The following is a 24,164-nucleotide window of genomic DNA, read 5'->3' as shown; positions in this document are numbered from 1 at the left end:
TTGCTATCCTCCAGTCTTCTGGCACTATTCCTGTAGACAAAGATGACTTAAAGATCAAAGCCAAAGGCTCAGCAATCTCCTCCCTAGCTTCCCAGAGAATCCTAGGATAAATCCCATCCGGCCCAGAGGACTTATCTATTTTCACACTTTCCAGAATTGCCAATACCTCCTCCTTATGAACTTGTTTGCCAAAAAGGGGCTGTTTAGCACAGGGCTAAATCGCTGGCTTTGAAAGCTGACCAAGGCAGGCCAGCAGCACGGTTCAATCCCCGTAACAGCCTCCCCGAACAGGCCCCGGAATGTGGCGACTAGGGGCTTTTCACAGTAACTTCATTTGAAGCCTACTTGTGTCAATAAGCGATTTTCATTTCATTTCATTTTTCATTTCAAGCCCTTCTAGTCTAGTAGCCTGAATCTCAGTATTCTCCTCGACAACATTGTCTTTTTCCTGTGTGAATACTGACGAAAAATATTCATTTAGCACCTCTCCTATCTCCTCGGACTCCACGCACAACTTCCCACCACTGACCTTGACTGGCCCTACTCTTCCCTTGGATTCACTTACAAACACCTGAGGGTTACTCAGAGAGGAACAAATCAGGAAAATGACTACAAATCAGCCAAAGAAGGTACCATTCATATGGGTGGCTCGAGGTTTAGTCAGATAAGTTGGTTTTAAGCAGGATGTTAAATGAGGACACATATGGATGAAGCTAGAGAAAATTCCAAAGTGTGACCTCATTGGCTGAAAGCATTGTTGTTAATCATGGGGCACAGGAGAGGGCAAATGGATCAGAGGCCTGAGACAGAGTAATGGAGAGATCCAAAGGACAACAGGGTTAGAGGAGGTTACAATGAAAAGCGTTTGTTGCCTTGAATGAATTTAAACACAGGTATGGAAATTTATAAATGAGACATTTGGAGAATAGGGAGCTAATGTAGGTTAGTAAGATTAAGGGTTATAGGTTGTGGCAGCAGACTTGGAAGAGGATCGGTTCATGCCATTTAGAGAAAGGGAAGCCAGCAAGGAGAGCATTGAAGCAATCCGTTACGGAGGTGACAAAATGCCTGGATGCAGAGGACCTGAGTTAGGGGTGGAGGTGGATAGTTAGATGGTGTTCGGCAAGTAACTTTTCGAGGTTAGGTATGGAGCAAACTTTAATGTAGGTGACGTGGGTCTCAACCACTAGCTGGGGAGGTAGTGAGAGCCCCATGTCGCTCAGTTTCGGTGCGTCCTGCCGCATCAACTGTTATTCAGACACTTAACTGGGCAGTGGCGGCGGGGGATCATCTGGCAAGAGCTGCCAGCCAATCGGAGCTTCATTGCTTCTCAGCGCCATGGGGAGGCTGTGGTAACTGAGGCCCATGATCGCTGAGAGACTCAGGCCACAGGTGAAAGATGGTGTGAGGGGATTGCAGGTTGGGGTTGTGGTGGGGGAAGGGGTTGGCAGCAAGGGCAAGGGGATGGTTTTCAGCAGCTCCCCCCCTTCCACCCAACCCACCCCAATGCTCCTGCCTGCTGGGTGACTATCCACAGCGGGGGAGGGCTAAAGATGATGGTTTAAATCTTACCAAAGGAAATTGAAATTTGTCCAAACAAGCAGAAAGAGATTTAGCCAAAGACAGGCTCTTGGGGACTCTGAGGTTAACAGTGGGATCACAGGTAGGAAAACTATTGCTGGAGGTGTTCAGTCTATGGCTGGATAGCTATAGGTGGAACTAATCAAAGGCAGTTCCACTGAACTAGACAATGGAGGGAGGGACAATGGAGGGAGGCTTTGGAGGAGGATGGTGTGATCGTCCAGTCAAATATGTAGATAAGTTGAAGAAGGCAAGTGCCGATAATGCCGTCTGGTCAATCACAGAGGATGTAATTTCTTACCTTGGTGAGGCTGTTTTTCAGCAAGTAATTGGTTGCCAGCAGCTGTAAATTGCATAACATATCTTAATCAGACTGGGGAGAATGCTCTAAGACTTCTCTGACCCAATACTGTAGTAACTGTTTAAATGCACGTTACTTCATAAGGTATTTGAATGATAAATGAGCACTTCAGTCATTTTGCTGCTGGGAAAATCAATGTGATGAAAGACCACCTGGTGGTCTGTATTTGGTGATGTTGGCAAAAATACTGGTTTGGAGTTTGGGAGAAAGCCATTCTTTTTGAACAGTTCCCTAAGGTCTGTATGTGTGTCTAAACCACACTCATCTGAAGTGTCGTACCCCCTGCAGTTTTGTGCTCAACTTCTGACATGACTCATCAACTCCTGACACCTAGGTTAGAGTGATCCCAATTGTGTCAAGCTTTTGTTAACAAAAAAAGTACTTGTCTTGCAAATAAATTGGTACTTATATTTTTTCCCTCCAGCTAAAATATTTTCAGTGTAACCTGAATGGTATTAATTGAGTGGATGTGACATGAAAGCTGATAACCAAAATGCATGAAGCAGCCACTCAGATCAACGCTCGCTTCTGTACAACAGCCTATGGCATCACATGCATGATTCCCTCATTAACTATGAATTGTAATATCTGGTGTATAAGTTGTCTGTTGTAAGTTCTCTGCTGTTGCTTTTATACTAACCTTTGAACACCAGTGGCAGTAGTGTAGGTTTCGCAGTCAGTGGCCACATTTCTTTTTATTTTGTGGGATATAGATCGCTGGCTAGGTCATTCCTCATTATCCTTGAGAAGGTGATCGTGAGCCGCCTTCTTGAACTGCTGCAGTTCACCTGGTGCAGGTACATCCACTTGGGAAGGGAGTTCCAGGATTTTGAACCAGCGACAGTGAAGGAATGGTGACATAATTCCAAGTCAGGATGGTGTGCGACATGAGGGGAACATGCAGGTGGCAGTGTTCCCCTGCATTTGCTGCCCTTGTTCGTCTATGTGGTAGAGGTCACAGCTTTTGAACATGCTGATGAAGGAGTCTTGCTGAATGCTATGTGGTAAACGCCGCTGCAACTGTACACCAGTATGGAAGGACTAAATCTTTCAGTCGGTGGATAGTGTTGTGTTTTTAAAAAAATTTAGACTAGCCAATTCTTTTTTTCCAATTAAGGGCAATTTAGCGTGGCCAATCCACCTATCCCACACATCTTTGGGTTTGTTGGTATGAGGGCCACACAGACACGGGGCAAATGTACAAACTCCACATGGACAGTGACCTGGGGCCGGGATTGAACCCGGGTCCTCGGCGCCGAGAGGCAGTAGTGCTAACTACTGCGCCATTAAGCGGCCAGGTGTTGCATTGTAATAGGAATATTCTACTTCTCATGCATATCCTGAAATGGCTTATCAATGAACTGTCACCCGTTATCTAAAATTATCTCTCCAGGCACACCAAATAATCTGAAAATGAGTGTGACAGTTACATAGATACATAGAACATACAGTGCAGAAGGAGGCCATTCGACCCATCGAGTCTGCAACGACCCACTTAAGCCCTCACTTCCACACTATCTCTATAACCCACTAATCCTTCCTAACCTTTTTTTGGACACTAAGGGCAATTTAGCATGTCCAATCCACCTAACCTGCACGTCTTTGGACTGTGCTTGATGCATTGTGTAATTGCCAAATTAAGGGGTAACTGGTTAAGTCATGGATGATGACAATCAAACCAATGCCATGGACATGATAAAGGTCAGATGTAATTTTAAACCAAGGATGGGTAGGACCTTCATGTGTAATAAATGACGCTTTGTGTCAATTTGGCATCTGCTCATAACATGCCTTGCAATTCTTGATGACAACTTCAATGACATTGTTCATACCCAGCTAATGGACTGTCTCTCTTGCAAGTATTCTCATCCGATCTGTGCCCATGTATGAGTTATGAAGTAGTGGAAGAGTACCAGATCGCAAAGATTCTGGTATGATGACCTGCCTGCCTTCAAAAATAACTCCCCAGGAGATGCCTATATCGTCCCAAGAATGCCAAAATGGTCTCATATTCGTGAACATCCTGAATTGAATCGGATCATCCTTCTTTTCCAGTTTCTGTATTGTAGAATCGTTTGCCATTTCATCTTGTAGCTGCTGGCATTTGCATTGTGCAAAATGAACCCGATCAATTTGGAGAACATCTTCAAGTTCAATGTCAATTAAGTCATGCTGTAGATCCATGGGTATATCTTCTGTTTTCACTGGGTTAGGCAACCCAGCTAGGTGTAATCTGACCATCAAATTGTTTGGCTTGCACCTAATCTAACAATTGTAGCTTTGGCATGTGATCAGGATAGATAGATAGACAGACAGATAGGGAGATAGGTAGATAGATAGATGGATAAAAATAAATAGGTGCGGAAACACATTTTTCCAATCACTTAAGCTAATGGGCGGGAATTTCCACTGCTGGGATGCTCCGTTTTCCTGGCAGCCTGGGGGTTTTCCCACAGCCCACACTGGGAAACCCCATTGACCGGCCGGTGTAACAGAGCATCCCGCCAGCGGGGTGAGGCAGAAATGTGGCGCGGCGGGACGGAGCATCCCGCCGAATGTTTCTCTGCTCGATGTTGGAGTAGTTGGATTGCATTACAGACAGAGATTTTCCATTTTGTAGTATACACGCTCCCAAATCTTTCTGTGAAGCATCTATCTCCAAGAGGATTTGTTGGACAATTGTACAGCTGGGTCTCTACAATTTGTGCCATGATTATTTCCTGATTTCCTGTTTCCTATAATGAGGAGGCTAGCCCACGTGACCCTGAGCATTCTTGCACTCTTTCAGAAGACAGTTACAGTCTAGAATCAGCAGAATCCTGAGGAGAGAATGGTCCACTGCCTTTGTCTTTTGCACAGGGAAGAGGAGGTTTGAAAATAATTATTTGTTGCTGATTTTCTTATTGAATAATTTTGCAAATTGTGGGACTGAAGTTGAAATGCTATTAGTTTTCTGTGAAGTTTGTGATTATAAGGGTTGGCTGACTATGTTTTATTTGATCTATTTGGTACGGTTGTTTTCCATTTGCATTCAGTGGAGTGATGAGAATTGAGTGCGTTGAATAAATTTTACTCCCCCCTCCAGTAGGCTGCAAAAACTATTCGACTATTATACCATTAGCAGAAACAAGCATGCCAGAGTGTAGCACAAAGCCATGCTCGCATAAGAAAATATTCACAGCTTTGGGAGAGGGACTTCTCTTCACTTTTGATTCTCCTAGCTTTTCAGAAGGAGATTGAAAATTGGTGTCAATCAACAGTGATGCTGGGAAGCTCAATGTTCTGAGTTTAACTCCCCTTGGATCATTATTGAGGCTGCCATAAGTCATTCCACTTCTTGTCTGACAGCCAGCAGAGAAGAGAGATCTTTATTTCTTTTGTCTGAAATAGGTCACAGAGGTGAAATGACAGTGATCTGAGATATTTGCCCAGGCCTTGTATTATTACATTGCCTTCGTCTTATGCTTTGCCTCAAACCATCAATGTAAGATGATGAGTGGTAAAACCGTAATCCAGAGTGAAGGCAATGGGGAATGAAGTATTTTGTTCTTATTTATTACTCATCAATCTCCTGCAGCACAGCTTACAGCATGTTGAAGGGCTGTGTTAAAGGGAATGTTTTCTACAAAGCGTGGTGGGGCAAATATTACAGGAAATGTGTATGACAGAAAAGGCTTTTGAGAGAAGGAGTATTCGGATTAGCTGGGCTTTGCAAATGTGTCAGTGGCTCAGGCAGTTGCACTTTTGCCTCTGAGTCATAAGTTTGTGGGTTCACGTCCCACGTCAAAGAGACTCGAGCACAAAAATCTAAGCTTGACATTCCAGTGCAGAAATGAGAGAGTGCTGCACTATTGGAGGTGCTGTCTTTCTGGAGAGATATTTAAGGAGGCCATGTCAGCTCTCTGAAGAAAAATATCTCCTGTTGCCACTCCAAAGAAGAGCAGGAGAGTTTCTTGGCAATATTTATCTCTCAATCAAAATATCTAAATCAGGTCATTGTCTTATTTCTGTCTATGGGACAACCTTCATTGACTGCTGCGTTCCTGACATTAGAACAATGGTTGCACACAAGTATTTAATTGGCTATAAAGCGCTTTGGGGGTGCCCAAAATTTGTTTAAAGGCATTACATCAATGCAAGTCTCTTTTTTTACTCTTTAAAATTTGTGTCATCTTGGGGGTCCTGCTGGTGTTTACTCCAATGATTAACAATGTTGTTGATGATCTCCCCAAACAAATTCATGTTCTCCTATTAAAATCTGTCCTTATTTGTGCTCACAGGAGAATTCATACAATGAGAACTGATCAAAATCATGAATATAACCCACTGTTTCATTTCCCGCAGTTGCAACCATTATTAATATCCATAGCAAATCAGTGTTTTCAAAAGGGAGGACAGCTAAAATGGAAAAATTTGTCTTTTGAGAAAGGCTGCGCAGAGAAAGGATTTTCACACATTATTAAGTATTTCAATCTTGCCAACTGTGCTTTGTGTTCGAGCTGCCAACTCCAGACATATCTCTTTAAGGATTTCTTCCATTTGAAGGCACCGTCCTTTTGAGATAAGCAAAAAGAAACGCTCTGGTTCCTTTGAAATGTTTTAAAATTCATAGTGCTATGGATGTTCGATTCTAGGAACAAATAAAAACACAGATGGGTTTAAAAAAAAACACAGATGGGTTTTCACAAGAGTTAGATGATGCATTCTTAATAATGGTCAAAGTAATGTCTAATTGTAAAAAAAAAACTTTTTGTCGACTCGATGAGTTCGTCTGCAGTAAGATTATTTTTGTGATGTGGAGGTAATACAATATTTTTCAGCCTTTGAATGCCAGATGGTTGCAAGAAGCATCTGCCCCCATCGATGCAAAGACATGTGCATTTTCCCTTGAGCTTCATTGAATGTCATGACCTTTTCTTGCAGGTTGACTGGAATGAATCTACCTTCTCCCGTCATCAGCAGCAAAAACTGGCTGCGACTTCACTTTACCTCTGATAGTAATCACAAGCAGAAAGGGTTTAGTGCTCATTATCAAGGTAAGAACTTCTGCCGACTTACAGTTTCAAATCAAGTGTGAGCAAATAGTGAATGTTTTCTGGTTTAAATGGTGTCCGTGATCTGAGCATTTCAGATCATGGCAAGAAAATGATTGACAAGAAAATGATATTGAAATGATTAAATAAATTGTTAAGATCCCAAGCCAGATCCCTAAATTTTGTTCCGATCCCAGACAAGAAACCCCTCCCCCCCCAACAATTTCATTACGATCCAGTTCGGGGCCAGTAACTGTTATTGTAAAATAGATAACATTTGGAATCCCAGTTGTTCCCTCAGAAAATAAAGTGTTTTAAACAAACAAAAGAATTGCTGCGATGCATGAGTTAACAAAGCAAACAGTCAATACTATCTATCTCGTACTCTTAACACCCAGAGTTAACATTAGGTAAACATGAATTAACAGGCAAACTGTGCTTAAATGGACCGCAACCAGCACACAGCCACAAAAAGACAAATCACGCACATTTCTAAGCCACCCAGATCATCCAGTACTAAGAGTAACAAAGATTCTTTAAAGCTGTTTTCCTTGTATGGAATTTTATCTCTGCTCCTTCAAATGAGCAAGCGTGATCCCAGTCAACAGCAACTGTACTCTATTTGAGCTCCATGTGAACAATTCTCGCCCAAAACTCTCACTATTCTAGATTTCTCTCCAATCTGCTTCCAGGTCCAGCCTTATTGGTCTTCTTTCCAGCTGCGATGGCTTCCCTACCAGATTGTTCTCCTTGTGGTGGCTGTCATGATATGCAGACATGCAGATAATGATATACAGACAGGCACAGACAGGCAGCTAATGAACACAGAGAACAGGACATTGATGAACATCTACAGAGTGAGTCAGGGTGTATGTACAGTATCACACCTCCAGCATGTGGCTAAGAGCTAGTCTGGTTCAGTCAGACAGAGTAACCACACTTAGGTTAGCAGAGAGTCAAACTCATAGAGAACTGTGCTAACTGTGCTACTGGTTCAATAAATCAGATTGAACTAACTTCAAGGTCTGGAGTATCTTTTGGTTAAAGCTGCATCCAGTTGCAGCCTGTGTTACCCCAGAGTACATAACACGACAGTGGCCAGGGTTACACACTTGCATCGAAACACAGGCAGGATCCCAGATTCTCAGCCATGTTGCTGCCATCATCTGCTTTCTGGGATTTCTTTTGACCCAACAGCTAGATTCACCGAGCTGATGCTGCCCCTGGCTATCTTTGAGCCCAAATCAGCAGTAGCAGGAAAATACAGCTCCTGGGATTCCCTGGAGCCCCTACCCCAGCAGCATCGAGCTACCAATGACTCCAATGGCTTCTCTGAGCTTCAGCCCCTTCAACAGCATGGAATTAAGCTGCTTGCAGTCGACCTTCCTGTCCAACTGCTTGCTCTGGGCTGCTATTTATTCTGCTCCTTGAACTGATCTGTGTCACCTCCTAATATCTCCCAATAGGGTTCTACCCCTGTTCCTAGGCAGAATTTGATGTCTCCAGGCTGAGTACATTCTGTACCTTAAATGTTACAATCGCCAGTCAACCAGAGATCTTCGCACCCTGCCAAATCTCTCCCCCCCCCCCAAACAGGTGCAAAATTAACACATCAAACATCGAAACATATATAGATTTCATCAACAAATATTGCAATTAAATAATAATTCTGAACAACTGTGTAAAGGTCAAAGTGGTTGAAGTGCTTCATTTGTTATATTGACATGGCCCCTCTCCTGTGAAATTTGGTTCGGGATTCTTTATATGTGTGGATTTGCTGTGTTAAACAATGTAATATGTGGGTGATAGTCTAATAAAATAGAAACTAAAGCATCCAAGTGGACTTCCAGTTTAATAATATAAAAAGTTGATGCAGTGGAATCCATAATAAACTGTGTCTTAGTGAATGACATGGGTCTGCGGAGACAGAATGATGGAGTTGGCCGAAACAAGAATGCGCTTTCTGTAAACTACAGTAACATCCAAGGAGGGGCAATAAGCATGCAAATTAATGATTTAAATGCTCATTTTTCTATTGGTCCATTTGCCCTGTTTTCCATTGGCTAGAATTACTGTCCGTTCATTGGTTTAAAATGAAAGTTTAACTCTGATATTATTGGTGTATTGACATGCAAATGAAGGATTAGGCTGCAACTATAAACCTATTGGTTGAAAAATCTATAAAAGTGTTTCTGCTTCGCTGGATTCAGACAGAGCAATGCTGTGAGTTCCACTGAGTTGCTCTCCTTGTGCACAAGTCAATAAAGATTGATCAAAGAGTACTCCTGTGTATGCGCTGCAGTAATTCCGACAACGCAGTGTTGCTGCTCTGCCACTGGATACTGTTACGACAACCTGGGCTAGGGTGTGGTCAATTCCAGACCCCTTGACCCAGAGTCGCAACACAATGCATGATCCAATAATTCTTAGAAAAATACCCAAAGTCTTTGGCCCTTGGCTGCCCAATAATTACAGGCACCAGGTTAGTAAATTTAAACACAATTACTTTTTATTTATAATCAGGACTGTAATGAAATATGCAGCAAATACAATTGGTTAACTATCATCTAGGGCGGCACGATGGTACAGTGGTTAGTGATAGACATCAATTCAGACGAGACGCTGAGAAGCAGTGAACCGATGCTTTAATAAGCTAAATATGTGCCGACCTGTAGCTCCTCCCGCACTGCAGGGCTGACCCAGGTCAACGGGCTATATACCTCCACAGCTGGGCGGAGCCACAGGCGGAGCCAACAGCAGCACCAATAATAACATTCCAACAGTACAACAGCAACAACCAATAACAGAACAGCAATAACAATAAGCATATACAACAGTGGAGATAACAATACTAATAGAATAGTAGAACATATATCTAACAGCCTTACGTAGCCATACGTGGCTCACCACAGTTAGCTCTGCTGCCTCACAACGCCAGGGACCAGGGTTCAATTCCGGCCTTGGGTGACACATTCTGCTCGTGTAAGCATGTTGGTTAGGTGGATTGGCTATGATAAAATTGCCCCTTAGTATCCAGGGCCTGGGTAAGGCACTCTTTCAGAGGCTCAGTGCACACTCGATAGGCCAAATGGCCTCCTTCTGCACTGTAGATATTCAATGATCTAATTACTAATCCCGCACTTTAACTTGCCCTCCCCCCCCCCCCCCCCTCCGCACCACCCCACACACACACAAGACAGACACAGAGGGGAGGAGAATAGTGTAAGAAAATGATAAGTCAAAGTAATAGATAAGAATCTGGACTACATTCTCTGTTTTTGGGACTATGTCCCCACGCCATCGGGAAAACTGGTCTTTTACACCAGGAAAACTGGCATCAAAAGGCCACAGATTTCCCGTTTTGCCGGGGGCTAGCAGGCAGATGCTGTAGAGCTTGCCGCTCTAGCAGCCAATACGGCCGCCCCCCACCTCCGGGTCAGAGGCTGCGCATGCGCATGGCGGCGGCCTCCAGCGGCTGCGCCATGCTCCATGGCGGACTTAGCCGGCGGACCTGGACCGGCAAAATAGTGCCCCGCATCGGCCGCTCGCCCGCACCAGCAGACCGCCCGCACACATTGCCCCCAGTCCCGAAACCGCCCCCCCCCCCCCCCCCCCCCCCCCCCCACCGATCGGCCCTCCTCCGACTGTGGCGGCCCCGGACTGAGTCCGCAACCGCAACTTGAGGATCACAGATGGTGGGACCATGTTAGAACCACGCCATCGTGAATTCGGCCGGTCGGCAACAGAGCATCGCAGGGTGGGCTCAGACAGTGGCCTGAGGCGGTTGATACTCGGCACGGCGTACTCGGGCGAAGAATTGCAAAACCGGCGTCGGTCCCGATTTCATGCTCCAAAACGGATTCTCCGCCCTGTCGCCGAACACGATTTCGCCGTCGGGAAGGCGGAGAATCCAGGCTTTTGCTTCAGGTGGTTATTTGTAGCACACGGTTCTTCAACCCTGGCTTTCAGATCGAGAGTTCTGCTTTCCAGTCAGCGAGAGAGAGAGGGAAAGGGAGGGAGAGAGACCACCAAATGCCCCAACAACCTCTTGACTGCACCCTAGACCACCAAATACAACCTTATATTCCAACTATCCTCCCACCTTTCCGACCAGCCACCTTGACCCCCTCTTCCCCATACCGCCTGATGAGTCTTCATCCTGTGTGCCCCATACCACCTAAACTCCTTCCCCCGACCAGTTAGCCCCCTTCCACTGAATACATTACACACTCTGTCCACCAGACCTCAATAACATCCCCCCCCTCCCCCCGCCCAGCCTACCCTTTTAACTTCTCTGCTATTTACCTTAAACACCTTTCCTCTGGCTTCTCAAAGTGGTGGGAAACGTTAGCTGCCATAAACCAGATAAGTTCAGTGCCAGAGAAAAGGGGCGTGCCTTCACTTCCCCAGCACTACTAAATTGCACATTTACTACCATACCCAGGGCAAAAGGTTCGGCAGAAAATGTGCGACTCCCGACCTGGGCAAACACAACAGAGCGGAGTAGCAACCTGGGTGTGATTGTCACCCATCAGAAGTTCTGGCACATGGATTGGGAGGCATTCTGCACTGACATTGAAAAGAGCACCTGATGTTCTTTCCTTTTCAGAGAGTATTCAATTGTTTGGACAGCTGTGGCCATTAAAAATGTTTCACAGAGGTTGAATGCTAATGGGTCTCAGCGCAAGTAGGTGAATGAATGACAATTTCAAGAGGTTTTAATAAAAATTGTCCCTTTCATCTGTTTTATTGAGACAAACTAATTGGATTACAAGTATATAAATTTTATTTTCACATGGCAGGATGTATTTGTTTCCTCAGAATCAATGATATGGAGGCTTTTATTTGATGGTGAGAGGTTCATTATTTCCCAAGGAATGCAAAATATGTTTCATGTATATTGCATGCAATTTGAGGACTGAATATTGTACACGTTGGGTTAGTGGCTCTGGAGGACACTTGGGGCATAGCGACGGTATGGGTTGATGTGAGGGGACATGGAAGATATATGGGACATAGAAGTGGCATGGGTGAACTGAAGGGGCATGGATTGACTTGGGGGTTAGGGAAGTGCAGGGTGAGGCTTAGTGGGTCTTTGGACACTAATAGGAGCTTGGATACTGTGTTGCAGAACCAAAGTGGGCCTTTTAATTGGCCCATCTCTGCACGCACACTCCTCATGCATTCCAGCATGGTCCACAAACTGTTCTGCAAACCGTACCCCAGTGTGAAAAGACAAAAGTGGCATGTGAAAATGGGCACAAAAGTGCAGAGGTTGGATTTGTATAAGTCCAGAGGAAGATTCAACTATGTAAATCTACCTTTTACTTCTGGCAATTGAATAGCAAGGGATCACTGCCTTTGGACTTATAACAATGGTTTATATTGTCACAAGATTATATCTTGTGTTTATTTGATCCATTGTGAGACAAGCAAGCTTACCATCCAGTTTTCTGATATGAATGGAACAGTACTTGTCAAAATTCATAAGGTGAAAAAATCTGCAAATTTCCCTTGCAGGCCTGTTCAATTTCGAGCAGTTTCGGTCACCAATGATTTGATTGCAAATGTGGAGGGATCGGACAAATAAATTCAAATAAGAATTATATCATGTGATGAGTGATGGTCACCACATATAACTGAGCAGTCCTGCCACTGAAAACGCCCAAACCAGATTATGTGAGACGGGGGGGAGCAGGGAGAAAGAGCCAGTTATGATGATGTTTAGCTGTCTAATTTAAGTTGATATGAATGTTTGACAAAAAACCTTCCTGTACTACTTAATAATTTCTGGGAGAGAATCATTGTCCTTGTAAATATAGACACAGGTGATTGTCATTCAGCCCCTTGAGCCTATTGCAGCACGTTGGATCACGACAGGCACTGACATGTATCTGCTTTTATTCTATATCCCACGGTCCCCTTACCCAATAAAAGATAGATCAATCATGATCATTTAAATTGACACAGTATCCACAGCCATTTATTAATAAGAGCTCCACTCACCTTCCATGTGAAAAAGTGCTCCTTAATTTCTCCTAACTGACTTAACTCTCATTTTCAGATTGTGCCCTTTTGTTCTGGATGGTCCCACCACAGGTTATCCTTCTGAATCTACCCCATTGAATCAATTTATCGATTTAATAGATTCAAGTTGTCATGCTGTGGCCTTCTAAATACAAGAAGCTTTAATGCAAACTGCCTCATTATTCAACCCTTCAAACTCTGCTATCAATCTGGTGGATCTGAGCTCTACTTACGGGCAATGTATCTTCCTCAGGTTTTGTAGCCCAAACTAAATGTTATATTTCCTCATTGCTGACCTTATAGAAATGAGCCAACTGGATCTCTTGCCCATGCAGATGGTGGACGCTGCATGCATAAATTAGGCTTAACACCAACATTGATCGAACCCTTTGCCAATGTCAGTCGCTGGGCAGAACAGAGGCGTCACAAACATGCCTGGCTGCACCCAAGAAGAAAATTGACCCAGTGACTCATACTCACCTGGAAAAGATAGGGCAAAGAAGCTGAGAGAATAAAAAACAGCTCTTAACATAGATGTGAAGGCAAAAACTGCCATAGGACATGGACCTGTGATAATTCATGGCGCTGGCACACCAAGTAATCCATCACTTTTATTGCACCTAAACCTAAAGTACACAATAGTGTAGTTCACAGCAGCAGTGAATTTAGAAATTATACAAAGGGAACGAGTGTTCTGAAGGCATAAGATTTATTTCCTCACAGAGTCTATCTGAGAAAATGCACCTCTGCAGGAATATTTAGCAATCAGGCATTGTTTTGTCTTTAATTTTCAGCATTTGTTTCGAACGGAAGAATGACAAACATATTAAGTATTTTTTTTAAAACTGTGGCTGCATTTTTAACAAAGGTGTTGACCTTTTGAGTAATGAGTTAATGTCTCCATTAAGCTAGTGGACAGAGTAAGAGCCTCATGATTCAATTTTGAGTTTATCTATTATTGTCAAGACGAATGCCCAGCCTACATTGCTATCTTGACTCTCCCAATAGTTGATTTTCTTCTCCTGGTGATAAAGACATTTGCACACTAGAATCATTTGAAATAAAATTGAAGGGCACTAAAATGGGAATTGTAGGAAAGACTGGATAAAACTGGACCAGCAAAATTAAGTGGGGGAGGAATTCATTCACATAATGCCACTTCTAGCCCTCATGATATTTTTCAGTTCTAACATTTATCCCCCTGCATCTCAGATTGGGCTTTGCTATTCAGTGCATGCTGATTGATTGATTGAGCATAATCATTGATTATCAATAATTGCTCATCATTTTCTCAATGGACTTTGCAGTGAAATGGAAGGTACAGGCCTTCTTCCAGTTTTGTTATACAAGGACAGCTGTTGAGAAAGATGTCACAATTTGGGACATTTTTCTTTCAAAAGGAGAATTATTAGAGCAGACCTGATAAGTCTTTACAATTCTGAATAACTTGGAGAGGGTAAAGTTGGAAAGAATGTATCCACTTGTGGGAGAACCCAAAGCCAAGGGTCAGAAATAGACATTCATTATCTAACAGGGAAATGAGAGAAAAAGTATTTACCTGGAGAGTGGTTTGAATGTGGAACTCATCAGCAAAGGAATTCATTGGGGTAAATAGATTAGACGCTTTTGGGAAAATAGATGCATGCATGAGAGAAAAGAGAATAGAAAGATTTAAAAGCTAAGATTAAGATAGTATGGGAGAAGATACATGTGAAGCTACATACCCTTTAAATTTATTTGGTGTGCAACTGATTTGTTTAAGCTCATTTCACAATGCTTTGCAGTCTTGCACCTTTCTCGCCAACTGTTCGTAGGAGCCAGATATTTTAGATGGCCAAGCAGGGGTCTTGAGCTGCAAGACTGATTTAGCTCATTATACGCAAAAGATGCCACCTTGCTAATGAGTTGAAGGGCATGTGATAAAATACTTCCACAAGGATCATTAAACATCTGACAATGAATTTGCCTATAGTGCCCATTTAAAAAAGGATTATTAGCATGTGGTTCAATTAACTTTTCCGAACGACTAATTGGATAGGAATAAAGAAGTCTTCACGGGCAGCATGGTGGAACAGTGGTTAGGAGTCTGTCTGACTGTACCAGAGACCCAAGTTTGATTCCAGCCTTGGGTGGCAGCCTGTGTGTAATTTGTGCATTCTCCCCATATCTGTGTGGGTCTCCTCCATGTATTCTGCTTTTTCCTCATAGTCCAAAGATGTGCAGATGAGGTGGATTGACCATAATTAATGCGAGGGGATAAGCCAGAGAAGTGGGCCGAGCTAGAATGTACTTTTGGAGGGTCGGTGCAGACTCAACGGGCCAAATGGTTTCCTTCCGCACTGCAGGAATTCTCTGGATGATATTCAACTCTGCTTAAAGCCATGCACAGTTTTCACTGATCACACTGTTTGAGGTTTAAAGAGGACTTTTGATGCACATTGGGGGATTTTTTTGACACTTTGTCAAGACTTCATTTGTCAAGACTTCTTCAATATTCTATCAATGCTTTCCCCAGAAATTCTTAGAGGGCTTTACCATAAGAGAAGATACTCTACCTTGTAGGAGTCACCCTGAGAAAAGAAATGCTTTGGTCATGCACGTTTTGCTTGGGATATCTCCAAGGTCTGAGGGAGGAATTGGAAGAGAACATGAGACCAGTAGTAGCCGTTTCTGCAGAAGAATAGACAAGAAATTGAAGTGGACTCCTTCATTTGTCCTGCACCCGTGTCACAAGGCAAATTTAAATCAAGGTAAATCACCAACCAGCGGCATAACTGTAGACTCAACACAGATTTTCAAACATGTCTTACGACACCCTGGGTGAGTGCATGGTCAATTCCAGCCCCACAGACCCCAGAGTCCCAACATAAGCGGATTAACCAATAATTTGTGTATTTTCCTGAGATCTTTTTTTTTTAACAAACAATTTTATTGGGGTATTTTAGGCATATAGAAAAAGTGACATTGTACAGTACAAAAAGGAAAAAAAAAAAAGAGTCAAGACACAAATTAAACATAGTGAAAACCATGGCTCTGTTCACACAAGGACTTGCCTCAATATCCCCCTACTCTACCCTGGCCCCTCCCCCTCCCTGCTGACGTTTACTCCTCTGCGAAGAAGTCAATAAATGGCTGCCACCTTCGGGCGAATCCTAATAGCGAACCTCTCAAGGCGAACTTGACTTTCTCTGGCCAAGAAAGCTCGCCATGTCCGATAGCCATACCTCAGCCCTCGGGGGCTTTGAGTCCCTCCATGCTAACAGTATTTGTCGCCGGGCTACCAGGGAAGCAAAGGCCAGAACGTTGGCCTCTCTCTCTTCCTGGACTCGCAGGTCCTCCAAAACTCCAAAGATTGCCACCTCAGGGCTCATTACCACCCCAGTTATCAATACCCGGGACATGACGTCTGCGAATCCCTGCCAATACCCCCTGAGTTTAGGGCACGACCAGAACATGTGTACATGGTTAGCTGGCCCTCCGGCGCATCTAGCACACTTGCCCTCCAGCCCGAAGAATTTTCTCATCCGGGCCACTGTCATGTGGGCCCGGTGCACGACCTTAAACTGGAACAGGCTGAGCCTGGCGCATGTTGCGGTCATGTTTACTCTGCTCAGGGCTTGTGCCCAGACACCATCCTCCATCTCCCTCCCGAGCTCCTCTTCCCACTTAAGCTTCAGGTCCTCGGTCTGCATATCCTCAGCTCTCATTAGTTCCTTGTAGACGTCTGAGACTCTACCCTCTCCACCTCTCCCCTAGAAACTACCGTCCTGCCTCCCCTTCGGCGGGAGACGTGGGAAGGACGGCACCAGTCTGCATATAAAATCCCGCACCTGTAAGTATCCAAAGTCGTTCCCTCTCGCCAGCCCAAACTTCTCCTCCAGCGCCCTCATGCTCAGAAAGCTCCCTTCCAGGAACAGATCCTCAATCCCCGCCGTCCTCCACAGTCGATACCCCCCATCCATGTTCCCTGGGGCAAATCAGTGGTTGCCACAGGTTGGGGTCCACACCGATGCTCTTACCTCCCCTACATGCCTCCTCCACTGGCCCCAGATCCGAAGAGCCGCCACCACTATCGGGCTGGTGGAGTACCGTGCCGGCGGAAGCGGCAGAGGCGCCGTGACCAGGGCTGCTAAGCTAGTGCCCCTGCACAAAGCAGCCTCCATCTGCTCCCAAACCGACCCCGCACCCACCATCCATTTCCTTATCATCGCTATGTTGGCCGCCCAGTAATAGTTGCTGAAGTTCGGCAACGCCAGCCCCACTTCTCCTCTGTTCCTTTCAAGCATCACCCTCTTCACCCGTGTGGACTTCCCTGCCCATACAAATCCCCGAATAATTTTATTCAGCCTCTTAAAGGAGGACTGTGGGATAAAGATGGGGAGACACTGAAAAACAAACTAGAACCGCGGGAGAATCGTCATGCACCCTCCCCGCCAATGACAGCGGGGGCGCATCCCACCTCCAGACCTCCTCCCTCACTCGTTCCACCAGTCAGGACAGGTTGAGCTTATGCAACATGCCCCAGTCCCGTGCCACCTGAATCCCCAAATATCGGAAACTCTCCCCCACTAACCTGGACGGCAACCCCTTCAGCCTACTCTCCTGCCCCCTCGCCTGAATTACAAACAACTCGCTCTTCGCCATGTTCAGTTTGTATCCGGAGAACTGGCCAAATTCCCTCAGGGTTGCCATAATACCGTCCATCCCCACCATTGGGTCCGATACATATAACAGCTGATCATCTGCGTATGTTCCACTCTCTGGTCCACTCCCCAGCCCCCCCCCCCCCCCCCCCCCCCCCTCGGACCAGCCCTTTCCAGCCCCGAGAAGCTCTCAGTGCAATTGCCAGCGGCTCTATGGCCAGCGCAAACAGCAGTGGGAAGAAAGGGCAGCCCTGTCCTGTCCCACGGTGCAGTCTAAAGTAGTCCGATGTCATCCTGTTCGTCCTTGCACGCGCCTCCGGGGCCTGATACAATAGTCTAACCCAGTCGATGAACCCCGCCCCGAACCCGAACCATCCCAATACATCCCACAGATAATCCCACTCGACCTGGTCAAAAGTCTTTTCAGCATCCATGGCTACCACTATCTCTACCTCCCTACTCTCTGGGAGCATCATAATCACATTGAGCAGCCTTCTTAGGTTGGCTGCCAGCTGCCTCCCCTTTACAAACCCGGTTTGGTCCTCCACAATTACATCCGGTACACAGTCCTCAATTCTAGTCGCCAAAATCTTGGCCAGTAACTTGGCGTCTATGTTGATCAAAGAGATCGGCCTGTATGACCCACAAGCCTCCGGGTCCTTATCCCATTTCAGAATGAGCGAGATGGTGGCCTGCGACATCGTCGGGGGTAAACTCGTTAAAGACCCTGACCAGCACCGGCCCCACTATCCCAGCAAAATTTTTGTAAAACTCTACCGGATACCCGTCCGGCCCCGGGGCTTTACCCGACTGCATGACCTTCAGGTCCCCCAATACCTCTTTGATCCTGACCAGGGCCCCAAGTCCGTCCACCAACCCCTTCCGCACTCTTGGGAAGGTCAGTCCGTCCAGGAAACACCTCATACCCCCCAGGTGGTTCCGAAGTGTACAGCTTCCTTTAAAAGTCCCTAAAGACCTTGTTCAGCCCTGCCGGGTCACCCACTAGATTACCTTCCCCATCCACTACCCTCCCTATTTCCCTAGCCGCTTCGCTCTTCCTTAGTTGTTGTGCAAGCATTCTACTGGCCTTCTCCCCATGCTCATAAATCGCACCTTTTACCCTTCTAAGCTGCTCTACAGCCTTGCCTGTGGTCAGCACCCCAAATCCGGCCTGCAGCCTCTGTCGTTTCCTGAGTAACTCTGGCCTCGGGATTCCGCGTAACTCCTGTCCGTCCGTAGAATTTCCTTAATCACTCGGTCTGTCTCTGCTCTATCTGTCCTGTCCCTGTACGCCCGGATTGAAATCAGCTCCCCTCTCACCACTGCCTTCAGTGCCACACAGAGCACCGCTGCCGAGACTTCTCCAGTATCGTTCACCTGCAGGTAATTCTGCATGCATTTCCTCAGCCTCTCACACACCACCTCGTCCGCGAGTAGTCCAACTTCCAGCCTCCATGGTGGGCACTGAATGCTGTCCGTACAAAACTGCAGGTCTACCCAGTGCGGAGCATGGTCCGATATGGCAATTGCCGAATATTCTGCCCCCACCATTCCGGCCAGCAGTTCCCTACTCACAACAAAGTAGCCAATTTGGGAATACACCTTGTGGACGTGGGAGTAATACGAGAACTCCCTCGCCGTCGGCCGGCTAAATCTCCACGGATCTACTCCCCCCGTTTTCTCCATGAGCCCTCTCAGTTCCTTTGCCATCGCTGGCAACCTGCCCATTCTTGAACATGACTAGTCCAGGCTCGGGTCCAGGACTGTATTAAAGTCCCCGCCCATGATCAGTTTACGTGAGTCCAAGTCGGGGATCTTCCCTAACATCCTCCGAATAAAATCCACATCGTCCCAATTAGCGGCATACACACTGACCAGGACTACTCTCACCCCTTCGAGCTTACCCCTCACCATAACAAACCTGCCACCCCCATCCACGACTGTGCCCTCCGCCTCAAATTGTACCCTTTTATTAATCAGGATAGCAACCCCCCTCATCTTAGAATCTAGCCCCGAATGAAAGACCTGACTGACCCAGCCCTTCCTTAACCTAAGCTGGTCTGCCACTTTCAGGTGCGTCTCCTGCAGCAAGACTATGCCCACCTTCAGAACCCGCAGATGCGCCAACACACGCGCCCTCTTCACTGGCCCGTTTAACCCTCTAACATTCCAGATGATCAGCCTGGTTGGGGGGCACTTCACCTCCCCCCTTTGCCGATCAGCCATCTCCTTTCCTTGGCCAGCCCCCCAGCCATGTGTCGCGCTTCATCTGGCCTGCCTCCTGACCGGCTCCACCCATGACCTCCTCACTGTTGCCGTGCCCCGTTTCCATCCCCGTCAGCAGAACAACTCCCCCCCTCCCCTCCTAGCAACACCATCCTATCACGTAACCCCTGCTCTAATCTAACAATATGCACACCCCGCACCTCGGCTTCCGTTGACTACCCCCACTCAGCTAGCCTGGGGCTCCCAGCCTCGGCGCCAGCGCGTCTCCCACCAATTGTTCCCAGTCACCCCTCCCCCGACCCATCCACACCACTTCCCCAGATCAGCCCCACTGAAGCAAACACTCTATACAAGTCATAAACAACCCCCACAATAGCACAATTCAAGTTAAACAAGAAAAAAAAGAGATAAGAAATAACAGGCACGCTCAGTCCTTCCCATACAGACACAGAAAAAGATTGCACAAAGTTCCCCTGAAGCATCCATTTTATCCCAACCCTTTTAACTGTTTTCTTTATTATTTTCCCCCAAGCCATACTCCAACTAATCAAAGAGCCCAAACAGGAAACATTCAGGTCAACCACGCAAAAAGCACGCCAAAAAAAACCCACACATCCCTACCACCTTCCAACTCCCTAAAAAGGCCGAAAAAAGAAATGACAAAAACGGACCCAAACTTGCAGGCAATTTTCAAAACGGGAGAGACACCACATATACTTAAAAGTTCTAACATGAGTCCAAACGTCCTCAGCTCAGGGCCAGCCCTTGCTTCTTACCGAAGTCCATCGCCTCTTCAGGTTCCTCGAAATAGTGGTGCTGACCCTCATACATAACCCACAGTCGCGCCGGAAAAAGCAGCCCGAATTTCAATTTGTTTTCATACAGTATCTCCGTCACCTGCCTGTAGCCTCCCCTCCTCCTGGCCACCTCAGCGCTCAAATCTTGGTAAACACGCAGGGTGGTATTGTCCCAAGTACAGCTTTGTGTGCTCTTTGCCCATTGCAGCACCCATTCCTTGTCCAGGTACCTGTGAAAGCGTACCACCATCGCTCGTGGGGGACCCCCTCGTCGCGGCTGCCTCACCTGAACTCTGTGTGCCCTGTCCACCACCAGCGGGCGCAGGAACACCTCGTTCCCCAGCAACTTCTGAAACATACCCTCCACATACGCGGCAGCATCTCGCCCTTCTGCCCCCTCCGGGAGGCCCACGATTCTCATGTTCTGCCGGCGCGATCTGTTGTCCTGGTCCTCCAGCCTTTCCAGAAGCACTTTTTGCTGGTCCCTCAGCCTTTGAATCTCCACCTCCGCCACCGTTTGAAAGTCAGCCTACTCCTCCACTGACTTCTCCAACTGCTGGAGCTTCTCAGCTTGATCATCCAGCCTTTTTCCCATCTGGTCAATCGACTTCTGTGGCAGCTCCAAGTTGTCATGCTTCAGAGCCAAAAAGCCCTCCTGCTTAGTCTGCAGCAGCTGCTCCATTGCGGGCAGGGCTGGCGGCACCTTGCTCTGAACACCAGCTATGCTGGTCTATCTCACAGCCTCCACTGTGCCCTTACTCGACCACTTCTTCTGCTGTTTACGGTCCCTCCGGCTTCTTTGGTCCATACAATTCTGTATGGGTCCTGTGCCTGAGTACTATTGCTTTCCAGTTCCACGCTCAAAAGCGCAAAAGTCAGGGGGAAAAGGTCCAAAAGTCTGACCGAAACAGGAGCCACCAAATGTGCAACCTACTCCCTCATAGCTGCCACCGGAAGTTGAGATCTTTGAAGCTTAACTGTTCCAATGACTTGCATGTCCCTGATTTGTAAGTAAAACATTATTTTTAATAAGAAAAGAGGTAAGCATGCAATGGAAATAATAGAACAATGGTCTCCTAGTCTAACTATTCCCCAAACCCCATCCCACCCTCCACCCACATGCACACAAGACAGGCACACAGCGGGGAAGGGGAAGGATCAAAGTAAGGGGAATTAAACTGGGTGTGAGATTTTGAGGCGCTTCGATGTTGAGTTTAAGGTCTTTGTAGGTGGTGACCTCTTCAGAATGCAAGGTGTTGAACCATCCTCAGTTGTTTTGGATCTTCTAATGTTTGTCTTCAATAGAACATGCATCCTGTAGAATTCTCTCTGGAATTGTCTTCTCTTCAAATGACCTGGACTTTCAAAGATGATTCCCCTCGGGTCAGTGCTATTCTCATTGGCGTCTACCAGATAAACCAACAATCCCCACTGAGTTCAATCTGCAATTCTCAATATGAGGGTTTAAAGTGGATTTTTAAACGGTCCCTCAGCCAGCAGGTGGCTCTGGACTGGAAACTCCTACAGGCTAAACTGACTGCAAGGGAAAAGGACTTTATCCTGAACTCTCAGGAAGAACCCAACAGGCAAGGGAGAATTTGGAGCACTTGCTTCACGGTTCTCAATCAGAACAGAAATATCTACTTGCCCAAAACTCCTCTCATAGGTTACTTTCACAGACTATCTGGAAGCATTGAAATCTCCAGGCTTTTCAAACACAGATTTACACTGTCACAGGCCTGACTGGGAGACATTTAAGTCAGAAGTTACTTCCCCAGGCTGGCTGAAAGCATTCAAATTTGCGAGCTGATAGAGAGAGTTTTAAACCTGACTCCTGCTGAGGTTTTCACAGAATGGAGAGCCAAAATGGAGCCTGCCCTTGTTTTTTTTCAGAATCTTCCAGAAACTGCTGAGGGCTTCACTAATAAGGATATGTTCAGAATTGCAAAGAAGATGATTGGCTGCTGGCCAAACGTGTCAGAGCACATCCTGCTATTGTTTTAATTTTAGTTAAAGGGATAGGCCCCAGCAATGCCTAGGTGCAGGAAGTATTACAGCCAAAAGAACAGGAATTAAAAGGGAAACAGGAGTCTGATAAGGCTTCGCAAGAGGGTTCCTTACTCAGGCATGTCTTTTATAGTGCAGTGTCCACTTAACACATGTTTGCAACATCTCACCAAAGTAAACCCTAAATCTTGATGTTACTGCATAGAATTTTTACATAGAATTTACAGTGCAGAAGGAGGCCATTCGGCCCATCGAGTCTGCACCCGCTCTTGGAAAGAGCACCCTACCCAAGGTCAACACCTCCACCCCATCCCCATAACCCAGTAACCCCACCCAACACTAAGGGCAATTTATCATGGCCAATCCACCTAACCTGCACATCTTTGGACTGTGGGAGGAAACTGGAGCACGCAGAGGAAACCCACGCACACACGGGGAGGATGTGCAGACTCCGCACAGACAGTGACCCAAGCCGGAATCGAAACTGGGACCCTGGAGCTGTGAAGCAATTGTGCTATCCACAATGCTACCGTGCTGCAGCTGGCTGTATCATTTAAGCAACACTGGATCTGACCGCTGTCTGTACACATTTTGGGTCATGAGATTGTGAGACCCATTTGAGACCAGGGGGTCGATTCTCCAGGGCGCGGACCAAGTGCCCGCGCCATCGTGAACACCATCGCGTTTCATGACGGCGTGAACAGGGCCCGGGCACGACCTATTCTGGCCCCCACAGGGGGCCAGCACGGCGCTGGAGCGGTTCACGCTCTCCAGCGTCCTTACGCGGCGCCGCACCAACCCGCGCATGCGCAGTTCGGCCGCACCATCCTGCGCATGCATGGGGAACTTCTTACGCGCGCCGGCCCCTCACCAACATGGCGCCAGTGTTCTGGGGCCGCGCGCGGAAGGAGGTAGGCCCAGGATTGGGAGAGGCCAGTCCGCCAATCGGTGGGCCCCGATCCTGGGCCAGACCCCATCGGAGGCCCCCCCCCCCTCCGGTGAAGGAACCCCCCCCCCCCCCCAGCCCACAGACCGCCCCCCAGCAATCCCGCAGAGCTCCTGCCGGCAGCGACCAGGGGTGGAAAGCGCCGGCGGGAAGCTGTCGTATCGTAGCGGCCGCTCGGCCCATTTGGGCCGAAGAATCGCCGCTTGCCATTTGCCGCGATTCTCCGAGCGGCCCGGCGCGAATCGCGCGGCGCTGGTTTCGGGGGGTGGGAGAATCGCGTGTGGGGGTCGGGGCGGCATGGCGCGATTCGCGCAGCACCCCGGCGATTCTCCCACCTGGCGTGGGTGGGGGGGGGGGGAGAATCGCGCCCCAGATGTAGTGTGGAGTTGCTGCTTTTGTGGGACCATATGACCATTAAACCTGAATTATAATTTACCGAAGCGACTGTGATGAATGTAGGAATTCCAGATATATTGGGCAGGATTCTCCCCTACCTGGCGGGGCGGGCTGTACCGACGCCTAGGAGTGGCATGGACCACTCCG

At 47.0% G+C, this 24,164-nt stretch overlaps 1 protein-coding gene across 1 annotated transcript in view; it reads left to right on the top strand.

Annotated features, from left to right (window-relative positions):
- Window positions 1-6,654: 6,654 nt before the first annotated feature.
- Window positions 6,655-24,164, top strand: part of csmd2 (CUB and Sushi multiple domains 2) — a 995,459-nt gene continuing 977,949 nt past the window's right edge. The window contains exons 1-2 of the mRNA XM_072502405.1: window positions 6,655-6,743; window positions 6,866-6,978. Of these exons, the coding sequence (XP_072358506.1) occupies window positions 6,655-6,743; window positions 6,866-6,978 (202 nt within the window). The remainder of the gene's footprint in view (window positions 6,744-6,865; window positions 6,979-24,164) is intronic.

This window comes from Scyliorhinus torazame, chromosome 1, assembly GCF_047496885.1.
Source record: "Scyliorhinus torazame isolate Kashiwa2021f chromosome 1, sScyTor2.1, whole genome shotgun sequence".
NCBI classification, from domain to species: domain Eukaryota; kingdom Metazoa; phylum Chordata; class Chondrichthyes; order Carcharhiniformes; family Scyliorhinidae; genus Scyliorhinus; species Scyliorhinus torazame.
This window is presented reverse-complemented; position numbering and strand designations above follow the sequence as displayed.